The 12,133-nt window shown below is 56.1% G+C and overlaps 1 protein-coding gene across 1 annotated transcript in view; it reads right to left on the bottom strand.

Moving 5' to 3' along the window:
* Window positions 1-9,577, bottom strand: part of PHF21B (PHD finger protein 21B) — a 97,505-nt gene extending 87,928 nt beyond the window's left edge. The window contains exons 1-2 of the mRNA XM_060164690.1: window positions 9,350-9,577; window positions 8,425-8,490 (exon numbers count right to left, since the gene is read on the bottom strand). Coding sequence (XP_060020673.1) covers window positions 8,425-8,490; window positions 9,350-9,403 — 120 coding nt within the window. The 5' untranslated portion in view covers window positions 9,404-9,577. The remainder of the gene's footprint in view (window positions 1-8,424; window positions 8,491-9,349) is intronic.
* Window positions 9,578-12,133: the final 2,556 nt, after the last annotated feature.

The raw sequence follows: 12,133 nt of genomic DNA, 5'->3' as shown, positions 1-12,133 counted from the left end.
CTCGGAGACAAACGTGAAAAGCCTTCTTAGCGGAACTCTTCTGCAAGTGAAGTCAAACCCAGAGTCCTATTTCCTGAAAAGCCGTAAATTCCAGAGTGTGGAGAAGGTGAACAGCAGCTGCACCCTCCTCCAGAAAACCGCCTCTGCCCCCAAAGCCCTCCCGTGTCTGCGGCAAGGGCCTTGGAGGGCGAGCCAACACACACCCGGCAAAGGGGCCTCCTCAAGCCCTCCGTGCGTGACCACGGTGTGCCCGGGACGCTGCCCCGCGGGCAGGGCCCCCCACGTGCTCAGGCCCCGAGCCGGGCTCGCTGGCGGACCGGACAGCAGCCACGTTCAGGCATGAGCTCGCGCAAGTGGAGCAGAAACGGCGGCAAGCCCGCGATTCGGTCCTGAAAAGACAAAGGCGTTGGAGGAAAAACTTGCTAAATCACAGGGCTAATCATCACAGCCAGCAGCTCTAATGAGGCATCATGGGATTTCCAAAGTTATTATCAGAGTCATCGCCTTGAAAAAATTCAAAGTTGATTGAAATCAATTGTACAGTTCCGACAGCAGGTGTTTTAAGAGGCTAACGTATCAGAGCCAACTCCTTGGACTGGCAGAGAAGGCGGCGCAGTCAGCGTCAACCTCTACCAGGAGGGACGAACAGCATACGCCCCGAAGAGGCACCAGCAACAGTGCAAAGGCTCCAGCCCCCCAGGTGCAGGGCAGGGCAGGGCGTGGCAGGAGTGTCCTGGGGTCACTGATGCAGCCAACACAGTTCTCTTCAAATCAACCCCTTTGCTCTGCTCGGGAGTTTAGATGCACTTTCTCATCTTTGATCTGATTTCATCGCAATAACCCGGTGGGGTAGTTTTTACAACTACTACACCCACTTTACAGAGAGGAAACAGAGCTCAAGGAAGCAGAATGACTTGCTCGAGGCCACACAGCCAGAGGCAAAGAGCTGGGATAGGAACCCTGGTGTCCTGACTGTCGGGCCTGTGCTCTTCCAGCTACGCTTTGTCAGACCCTAGAGGCAGGGGGCCAGCTAGAGGCCAGGCAGGGACTGAAACAGAGGGCACCCTCTCCGGGGTCCCAAGCCGTCTGACCTTGGGAAGCTGCCCTTCTCTCACCTGCCCCGCCTGACCCAAGCCGTGAGATGATCACGACAATCAAATAAAAAGACGCGATGGAACAGACCCACCGAAGAATACCAGTGCTGCAGAGAGCAGGGCGCTGGGTGTGCAATGTCTCTGCTTCCCCACAGGTGCAAATGTCACCTCCTGAGAGCAATCCCATGCACCTCATCACAGCACATCACCCCATCTGCTGCGGGCTGAGCCCCCGAGCTAAACCTCTCCTGCAGAGAGCTCACGGGAGGGGTAACGGTGGATACGCCAGCCTCCCCAACTACATGTGAAACTTTCTGCAAGCAGAGACCAAGCGAAACCACCTCGCAAGGGTAAAGCCTTATAACATGCGATGCCGCGATTACTAACAACAGCACATCACCCACCGTCACCCCCGCATCCTCCGCCAGGCAGGAGCCCATCATTAAACGTTTGTGGAATTAAACTGCGTTGGTCCCAAGAGATGTCCGGAACACAATGTCAAGGGTCAAAAGCAAGTTTAGGCATAGCGTGCTTGGTAGCGTATCCACTAAGCACGTTTATCCATGTTACAGACGCCGCGTGCGCACAGAGCACATCCTACGATCACACCTCAGAGCCAGCGCTGCTCTCGTCCACGCGTAGGACGGGGCAGAAGAGGGGTCACGCTTTATGACTCTCACATCTGCGCTGCGAATTTTTCCCCAACGAGCAGGTGTTGCTTTCACAATAAAAACTTTGTTAAAAGTCGAATTCTTCCTTAGCTCCTAATGTTACAGAAATAACAGCAAGCATCACCGCCTTCCTCAGCGAGGTTTTACTTTAGCAGGGGCGTGTAATTATTTGTCTTATTTCAACAAATCCTTCCTCTCATTTTAGTAATAGAATCCTGGACAAACTGTCAACTGACGTCATATACACTGCATAGACTTCACGCGTATTTACCGGCACAAGTCAATACACAGTTGACCCTTGAACAACGTGGGTTTGAACTGCGCGGGTCCACTTCTATGCGGGTCCACTTACACACAGGTTTTTTCAGCAGTGCATACTGCAGTCCTATGTGATCCACGGGTGGTTGAATCCACGGATACGGAGGCCCTACCTTATATGTAGGACCAACTATATACACAGCGTCTGTGCAGAAGGTCGCCACCTCTGACCCCCGCGTTGCTCAAGGGTCAACTGTAATTACTATTTGTTATTATACACTTTATAAATAGAAAAAAAAAACCAAAGTCAACAATAAAAATATAACCTATACATGCAAATATGTTATATACACACACACATTTTTTTCCCTTAAACCAACCGCGCAGAGATGCCCACCGAGTCATCTTCTAGAGGGTTCCAGAAGTGCCCCCCACTAACTCCTCAGCCTTAAGAAGCTCTGGTGAAGGCGGGGGGGGAGGGTCCGCACAAGTCCCTGCCCTCACAGCCGTTATGTGCCGGTCACCCAGGGTCCAGCAGCCTCCTCTCCTCTCCCGTCACACGCGGGTGTCACCATCCCTGCAAGAGCCTCCAACGCAGGTGACAGGCATCAGGGAGCTCACATGGCCGGGCCAAGCTGGGAGTGGGTTCAGGCCTCCTTCACGCTTCCCCCTTCTAATCTCCCCTCAGCACCAGAGCCCTGAAAGCCCCCGGCCATTTCCCAGCCCTGGCACAAAACCCAGGCCCTTCACCTGGCATTCGGTGCCTTCCTGGCTCCGGCCCCAGCCTGCCTTCTCTGCTGTCTGTCTGTCTGTCTCTCTCCCATGGTTCAACTGCCAGAAACTCGCCAGCACCTGCAGGTTTCCTCAGGCCATCAGCCCTCAGCTGGGCCACCGGCTCCTCCTGTCCACGACCCCAGGCGCCCTTGGGGACCCCCCTCCCCCAGGAAGCTGTCTTCCATCCCCAGGGGCCGCAAGGCGTGGTTTTCACAGAACTTTTCTGGAATTTCCTTGACACGTGGTTACCTACACCTCACTCTCCTGTGAGTTTCCGAGACCAGGGAGCTTCCAGTCTTATCCATCTCTGCCTGCTCGTTCCAAACATATGATTTTAAGACTCTGTTCACTGCAGGCCTAAAAAGGACGGCTCCCAGGGACTCCAGTTGGGCCCCGCTGCTCACCACCACCGATCGCACACCTATCTTCTTACGGTCACCTGCTCGTTCACCCCATAAGCATCCAGCCCGACAGGGCACTGCTCTCAGATCCCAGGGGGAGGAGTGGAGCGGCGCGGCCCCTGCTCCTCAGGGAGCTTACGGTCCAGCAGAGACGTCGGACGTTCAGGAAAAGATGAGGATGGATGACGGGAAGATGCTTGCGGTACCCGAGGCCCTGCTGGGTAACAGCCAAGGAGCCGCACTGCTGGGGGCCGAGCAGGGGGGCAGGGTCAGCCCCCGCAGAGAGCAGCGGGGAAACCACTGGAAGGTCTCGAGCAAGGGAGCGCCGTGATCCTGTTCAAGTTTTAAGACACTTACTCTGGTGGAGGATGAACCAGAGGGGGCATGAGGAAACGCAGTACACTGTTCACAGGAGCCTAAAGGTGGAAACAAGCCCAGTGCCCACCAGCTGGTGAACGGATGCAAAACGCGGTCTCCCATACAATGGACTATCATTCAGACATAAGAAAGCGTCGAGTACTGACACGCGCCACAACTTGGAAGAACCCTGAAACATTATGCTCAGTGAAAGAAGCGCGTCATATAAGACCACACGTTATATAACTCCATTCACATAAAAGTCCAGAATGAGTAACTCTACAGCGATAAAAAGTAGATTTATAAAGACAGAGAGTAGCTTAGCGGTTGCTTAGGGCCTGGGGGTGGGGTGTGCAGCGGGGATGACACCCAAAGGGTTTCTTTCTGAGATGATGAAAATGTTCTAAAATCGATGGTGGTGATCGGCTGCAAATATCTGTGCACGTACAAAACAATACTTAACTGTAAACTTTAAATGGGTGAAGTATGCGATACGTGAATTATATTTCAATAAAGCTTTCTTTTTTTTTTTTTTTTAAGTGGATGCAGTGTGGAGGCTACTGTAATCTTCCAGCTAAGAGATGATGCGGGAGGGACCAGAGGGGTGGACAGATGGAGGGGAAGAGGGGCCCCAGGAATATGGCTCAGATCAAAGTGTGGGTCTGGGAGACTCTGGCTGTGGGAGGGGGAGTCAGGGGTCAAGGCCAAGCAGGTGGCAGCAGGCAAAGCCAGGACTAGGCCCCTGCTGTCTCAACCCCATGCTCTTTTCCAGAATATGAAAGGCGGAGCTTGGAGAGACAGCGTTAGTTTTCTCTTTCACATGTAATCGTGCTAGTTTAAGAATGCGATCTTGAACTCTAGATCAGGAAGATTAAAATTTGGCCTCCTGGATGAGAGCAGACTCGGGGGCAGAGCTTGGACAATGGCGCATCCTTTTACTGAAGGACTGAAAACAACTGGGGAGCTTTCAGTATAAACCCACCCTGCAATTTTGTTTGGTGGACGCTTCCACTGTGGAATCCCTCTGGTGTCCAAGGTACAATAGCTAGTGAATGACAGTGAAGATGTGATTCAGCGCCTGGGCGAATGCCACATACGTTAATACCTTTCAAGAAGACATTTTTATTGCCGCACTTGAGGACATCCCCTCGGAATCCGGAGTCCATCAAGTCGGCGGATGGAGCGGCACACAAGGCCCCAAGTTCACTGGGGCGGAGGCCGGTGCTCTCTCTGCCACGCCAGCTCGGACTGCAGTTGAGACAGGAGACTCCTCTCACACTCTGTGGGGAAGCTGGACTTGCGTGAAGTTCAGGTCTGAAGACGCCTGCTTCCCGTGGCATCTACATGTTGTGCCGAGAACTCCAAAGAGGGAGGAAAAAAACACAAACCCTCCAGGATTTATGACGGGTCTGTTATTTACACGGATGTGCTTGTTGCTTGACAATTTAGATGAAAATGTTACTGCCTCTCTGCATGTGCTGCAAATTCACGGCATAAAACCACTGGAGCAACTAATGAAGTCTTCACACATCATATCTTGTTAAAGACACGGACGGGGTCCATCTTCCACCGGAATCACAACCCAGTGGTGAGGGGCCGCCACACCTGGGAATGCAGCCTGGCCAAAGTGGGCTGGCCCACAACTCAGATCTGACCACCTGCCCCACAGCTCTCTTCATTATTTTTTTAAGGAAAAAATATGAACTCTGTTTTCAAATAGCACCGTCCTATGGAAGCTGGTTTCTTGTTTATCCCCTAGTCCACCAATGGTGGGAGAAACGTTGGACACTTACACAGACTTTGTATCTCTCTACTTCTGACCAACAAACAACCCATCTTCTTCTAGGAGTCCTTGATAAACATCTTTAAGCACCTGTCCATGTTTCTAGAAGTAACTAAGTAAAGTCCAGTGCCAAGGGCATGAATGGGAAATTGGTGGCTAGGCACCAAAAGGTATCACTCGCCGCTACTGTACCTCTCACAAATGTGGATAATGGGGTCATCTGTCCGTTTTACTATCAAGCTCATCCTCCTCGTGTGCACCTTTAATTGAAACGTAACCTTTCTATCCCATATTCCAAGCGGGAGCAGGACAAAAAAACCACATCTCCCGAGAGGAAGATGGTGTGAGCTCTTCCCCAAGCACATCACTAAAGGGACACTACCTTTACTCTTCTGTTGCGTTAAAAGCAAACTCTGAAACACTGGCTTTTTAATCCCTGATCCGGCATTTCCGCTCCTCCCGGGCAGGCGCTGGGGTGACTAAGCAGAGCCTACTTCTCCTCTTCGAAGCCCTGGGTGCAGCCCCAATCACCTCCAAGGGCTCATGCATCGACCTTTCCCCAGCCAAGCTGCCAATCTCCACCAAACTCTCCCAAGGAGAGAAAGACAGTAAATGTTAAGTCTGCCCAACTCATTTCCTAGGTGACCTCTGAAGGATTTCACCGCGGAGCGTGGGAGAGACAAGGCAGCTTTATTAACATGCTACACCACAGCCCCAGGCCCTCCCTCCCTCTTTTATGAGCCCTTGCTATATAAAATGCCACAAAGGAAAAAGGAAAAACAACACACTTACAGTTACAAACACAAGTTCCAATGGCCAGGACAAACGCCGGATACTTACCGGATGTTATTTTTAGTCATTTAAAAGAGAAATATTTTTAAAAGGCCAGAGAACAAAAGTTTCTGTTTTTTTCTTTCTTTCTTTTTAAACACACACTCACACACACACAAAAAGATGGAGGTACATTCCGTTCACAAGCATCCTTCTCCGAGTTCAATTTTAAAGGGAAAGGCAGCCTGGAGTAGGACAGTTCCTTCGCCGGGCGGCACCGCAACCTTCAAACATGATTTTCAAATGTTTCTCTCTGCCTCGTCTAAATTCAAGCATGACAGATAATAAATCGCCACTCATTTACTATCATCATAAAAATTTAAACAGCCTTGAAATAGTTGGCTACAATACAGAAATGATCAAACCTAAGCTCCGAAAAGCCACTCCAAACAGTAAAACTACTGCCATGCAGAAGCACACATAAAGAGACATTGTTGCGATAAAAGCTGCCGGATTATTGGATTTTCTCTCTCTCTTTTAAATCTTCTACTCCGAGCATAAGAGTCAACAACTTGCCGTTTTACCCAGTGGAAAAAAGGCTTAGTAACCCTCGGCTATCACACTGTACCAGATTTGGTGGTGGATTTTTTTTTTTAAAGAAAGTATTTGATTTGATTCCATACCGTGATTAAACATCTTTGTGCTCAGCGGAGAAGGGTCTTCCAACCCCTCCCCCTCCAAAAATGGCATCAAAGCAATCAAAATGGTAATGCCGGGCCTGGGTCCCCTCCCCCCGCGAACTCCCCGACTTCGCCGGGGCCGCGCGCCGCCCCCCCACCCTCCGGCGGGAATGGAAGCTTCCACTCCTGAGCGGGGGCGCGGGCCGGGCGGGCGGGCGGGCGCGCGCGCGGCCGGGGAGGGGGGCCGCGGCACCGCCAGAAAGGGGTTAATGCATTCGTCCCAACCCTCCCGTCCAGCCGGGCGCCCCCGACCAGGCGCGGACCCGCGGGAACAGCCATCTTTCTTTCCGCAACCCCCGGCCCCCTCCTCTCCCGCACGCCCCCTCCCACCACTTTTCAACTTTAAAGACTCGAAATGAACACCCGGCCTCCGAGTTCTCCCCCGCCAGTCTCGTCCACGTCTCTCCCCGCACCGCCAATCCCTCCGGGGAGGGGGCTTCTGCACGGGCCGCCCCCGCCGGGAGTTTGGGGAGGAAGAAGGGGGCCACCTCAGCGGCCGGTGGGGGGGCGGGGGCCAGAGCGGGCCAAGTTTGATGCTGACGGCGGCGGCCGGCATTCCGAAGGAAGCGCGATCGATGGCCCGGGGGCGCGGCGGGGCGGGGGCGGGCCCGCGGGGCGGGCGGAGGAAGGGGAGGGGGCAGCGGGGAGGGCGCCGGCGCCCTCGCCCCCGCCAGCCTCGGAGCCCCGAGAGCGCCATTGGCTGTGCCGCTCAAAGTTCTCGGCTCGGGGCGGCTCGGGGAAGGGGCGGGAGTGCGTGTGCCGGCAGGGAGCGCAGGGGGAGGGGCGGAGGGGGAGGGGAGCGAGCGGCGGGGAGGGAGGGGGCGGGGGCGCGCGGCCGGCCGCGCTCCGGCGGCGGCATCTGTTCGTGGTGCTGAAACCCCTACCGCTGAGCTCAGCGCAACTAAGTCACAATGGACAACTTTTCCTCGCCGAGAGGCCGGGAGGGGTCGGCGGCCGTGCCCCCCATCGCAATGAGCTTCTTGCGTGTCCCAGTCTACACCTGATGCCCGGAGACCAAAGTTGGGGCAGAACTGGGGGGGTCCTGGGGGCGCCTTTCTTTTGTTCCCCGGGAGCTGGCGTCAGGTTCCAAGAATAAAAGTGATGCTGGAGAAGTGGAGGGGAGGGGGGCCCAGAGGAACGATTCTTTAAATAAGATTTGCAACGGAACCCAGAAATCGCTTCCAAGTAGTTTGGTGTCCAGGCCCGAATTACCGCCCCCTCTCCCCCCACCCTCACAACAGCGTGAGGCGGGGGACACTGAGCCGGGAGAATTTCCACATTCCAAAAACATGTCCACCAACTCAAAATGGACGCCGGGCTGCTCGCCGCCTTTTAAGTGCAGCTTCTCTCTTTCGGCCACCGCGGGAGCCGCGCTCTCCCCCCTCGGCCTCCAAGAATCCGGCTCTTTCTTTCCAGAAAAGGGAGTGCGGGTAACTTTGAGTGCTGGAGAGACTCCTTTGGGAGTCTGAGCGCGCGGCGCCGAGGCCGGCACTTTTCAGGGTGCTGCCAAAGTGCCCGGCGACCCCTCCTCCCCACCCCGGGCGGGAGGCGGGGGGCAGGCTCCAGCTCGCTTACTTGTTTGTCGCTGAGCGCGGCGATCCGCGGCTGCCTCTCGTGGAGCTGTTTCTTGAGGTCGCCGTTCTGCGGAAACACGGAGGAGCGGGCTCAGGCCGGCCGCCCCGGGCGTCAAGTGCGCCCGGAGCCCCGCGGGCCGCAGCCCCCGGCCCGGGCCGCCAGCCGCGCGCCCCAAGTTCCCCCGGCCGCGTCCCGCACGCGCGGCGGCCGGGCAGTGCCGCACGGGGCCGCTTACCTGTGGCTGCCGCCGCATCTGGGCAGCTCGCGGGGCGGGGCGGGGGCCGTGGCCACCCGGCGGCGCGGCCCGAGCCGTGCAAGTTTGCAGGCCGGGGTACGTGTGCGAGTGAGTGTGAGTGTGTGCCGGGGGAGGGGGGAGGAACAAAGAGCCAAGTAAACACGGCGAGTCCGTGTCGAGCAAAGCTCATAAATATTCAAGTCGCGTCCTAATCTCCCCAACACACACACGCGCACGCCGCAATACCGCTCGGGCTCCGGCCGCCACGCCGCTGCTCGCCCGAGCAACAATCGCCAAAACTACTTCTGCAAACTGTGCAGGATTGCACCGGGGGGTGGGGGCCGGAGGGGGTCGGCGCACACACTCTCACACGCACCCCGGGCAGGCGCACCAAGGGGTCCCCTCCCGGGACCCCTGTCCTGCAGACCCTGCTCGAGAAAGAGAAGACTCCAGGCTCGGGTCCCAAGGGCCCTCGACCCCCAAACTGTGCAGGATTGTACGAAAGGAGGGGGCAGAGGGGAAGCCCAAAGGGGGGTCCGTTCATGTACATACTCCCCCCGCCCCTGGGGCAGGCTCAAGGAGGGGCCCCTCCGAGCCCCTCCAGCCCTGAACACCCTGCGACGGGGAAGACGACGCGGGTCTCCGGTGCCTGGAGCCCCGACCCCAGGCCCGCAGCCCCCGACCGCCTACCTGGTGGCGCGCGAGTTCCACGGCGAGCGCCTCGGGCCGGCTCTGCAGCTCCATCCCGGCAACTTGGGCAGCACTTTGCGCTCACTTTGGCCCCGGCTCCGGGGAAGTTGCGCGGCTCCGCGGGGGCTGGAGCGGACGGGGGCCGACCGGGTCTCCGAGGAGGGGGGGACACGAGCCCCCTCCCCCACGGCCAAAAGGGAGGCGGGTTCTGGCGAGGGGGAAGAAAGGCGGCCGCCCCAACTCCTCAGGCTGCCCGGCAAGTTGCGCCGGGTCCCCAGGCTGCCGGCGCGGCCCGGCGCATGGCCCCCCGGCGCCGGGAGCCCCGCGCAGCCCCGCGCGCGCCCGCCCCGCCGCCGCCGCCGCCGCCGCCGCCGCCCGCGAGAGCCGCCAGCCAGCAGGGACTATATTTCCTGCGGAGCGCGCGCCTGGATCTCGCTGGGCCTCGGCAAAGTTGTGCCTCGGCACGATGCTAATTCGGCAGTGCCCGGATGGAGCGGGCCGGGGCGGCGGGGGGCGGTGCCGGAGCCCGCCGCCCGCCCCGCCCCCGCCCCCGCCCCGCCCGCGCGTGCGCACTGCCGCCCCGCCGCGGCCCGGCGCCTGGAGCGCAGAACAAAAGTGGCGGCGCGGAGGGGCGCAAACTCCCGAGCTCGCGGCTTGGGGCGCCAGCCCCCGGGCCGCTCGCGCCGGCCGCTCCTCCTCTTTTCTGCGCCCGCCCCCAGCCAAACCCGAGGAAAACCGGACGCCCAGCTTGATGCCGGGGTTGGAGATACTTTCCGGTGGGAGGGGAAATGTCCACTTTTCCATTTCTGTTCTCCTCTGGCTCTCGCCGATCCCTCTTTCCCGCTGCTCCCTCTTTCTCTGTCTCCGTCCGCCTCCCTCCCCTACTGCCTCCTGTGCACTGGCGCTGCGACTTGGGAGATTAAATTACTCATGTCGCCAGATTCCGCCACCGCCTGATGGCCACCGTGTTATTTAAACAGTATGAAAATTGATCTCTTGACTGTTCCTTTAATGATTTTTTTTACACTCACAATTAAACTCTCAACAGATGTCATTGGACTTTTTAAGACTTGTTAAAAATCGTAAACGTGCCCGGTCAATGTGACATTAAACAATTATAACTACAGCTGCCGAGATCGCATTTCAAAACTCCCAGCCCCGCAGCCAGGAGGTTAATGTCTCCGAGTCGATAAGCATCGTGGAGTTACCATCTTTACCAATTAACTTCGGAAAGCTTTGTGCCGTATCGGTAGCATCCTGGTATGTTTGAGAGATGCTGGGGAGAAATGGTGCAACCGTATTACTCAAAGTAAACGTTAAACGTTTACACCGATAAATCATTATAGCTTCGTATTCCTCTGCAGCACAAAAAATACCCAGGCACAGGCAGTTAACAAATGGCCCCTTTCGGCATGTGCCAACGAGCCGCCCCTTGCTTCTACTGTCAGCAGAAGTTGTTGGAATTTTTTTCAGGTCGGGACCCCAGTGTTGTTCTGACCTCCTATTCAGGACATTTGCCACAAGTGACTTGCTGTGTTTCTTGGGCCCCCCCGAACACCAGGGTCTTCTCCCCACCCCCAGCACCTAGCCTTTGGGAAACACTCAGTGAGGAATCACTGATTACTTTGTGAGCTTTGTTAAAAACTCAAAAAACTAATGCGTGTGCTAAGTGCTGTCATCGGTTTCGTCTAGCGCCAGCTGGGGAGAAGCAGGGCTCACCAAATGCAAAACAAAAAGTCTGACTCTGGCTCCTTCCACTCCAGGTTCAGCCCAACTTGGATGGTGTCCCCTCTACTTAGCACTTGAGCTGGCCTGGACGCCAGCCAGGGAAAGTGGACTGCGCAGGGACCAGTGTTCCCAGGGCCAGAGGGAGAGTGCATGCAAGAGGGTTCCTATTGTAATCTCTGTAAATGTCACTGGCTTTTTAGTAAAATTTCATAATCATTTCATTGGCCATGTATGTAATTAAATCAACAGAGAGGATATTCAAGCTGTCCATGACCTACACAGCCTCAGGCAGACGCTGACTGGGGGGATGGTGCTGTTGGCAAGTTTCCGTCAATGATCCTCTTCTCTGTTGTTTTCAGTTACCTAATTCCTGAGCAAGTGACAAAGGCCTAGGGCTGGGTGCTCTCTGACAGTGAGGGAACTGGTTATGTGGAGAAAAAAGAAAACGAAAACAAAACCTACAAGGAGTCCTGTGCTGCTGCTTCAGACACACTTTTCCCTGAAAGCGTCCTGCACGCCGGGACACCCTCCCTTGGCCCATGCTGTCCATCTGGAATGCCCTTTCTCTCAGAACCCGCTTTTTAAAATCCTCTTCATCCCCCAAGAGTCACTTCAAATGCCACCTTTTCTGGGAACTTCTTCTAATTTCTACACATCAATTCTTCACTCCTCCCTCTGAAGACTCGCCGTGAAGAGCTTACTTAGCAAGGGGGACATTCCGCCCCAGAGTAAAGGTAACTGCTTCCCCGCTGGAGCCTGAGCCGACTCTGGGTCTGGCTTGTGGGCAGAGCATAGTATACGGGTGTTGACGGAAGGCACAGGGCCCTGGAGTCAAGTAGGTGTTTACCTGATGGATAAGTGAGCGAGGGGATGAATGAATGAAGGCTGAAAGGAAGGTAGGTTCCATTTTTGGAAAGGTGAGCTGTTAATCATGGCCACAGACGTGAGCCGTGTCTGCAATTCATCCCAGCGTCCACATTTCTCTTACTTGCATTGTGGTCAGGTGGACGGGGGCCTGGACTGGAGCCTGGATATCTGGGTTCGAGACTTGGGTCC

Source organism: Lagenorhynchus albirostris, chromosome 11 (genome assembly GCF_949774975.1).
Source record: "Lagenorhynchus albirostris chromosome 11, mLagAlb1.1, whole genome shotgun sequence".
NCBI classification, from domain to species: Eukaryota; Metazoa; Chordata; class Mammalia; order Artiodactyla; family Delphinidae; genus Lagenorhynchus; species Lagenorhynchus albirostris.
The sequence above is the reverse complement of the archived record's forward strand: the minus strand, read 5'-3'. Positions and strand labels throughout refer to the sequence as shown.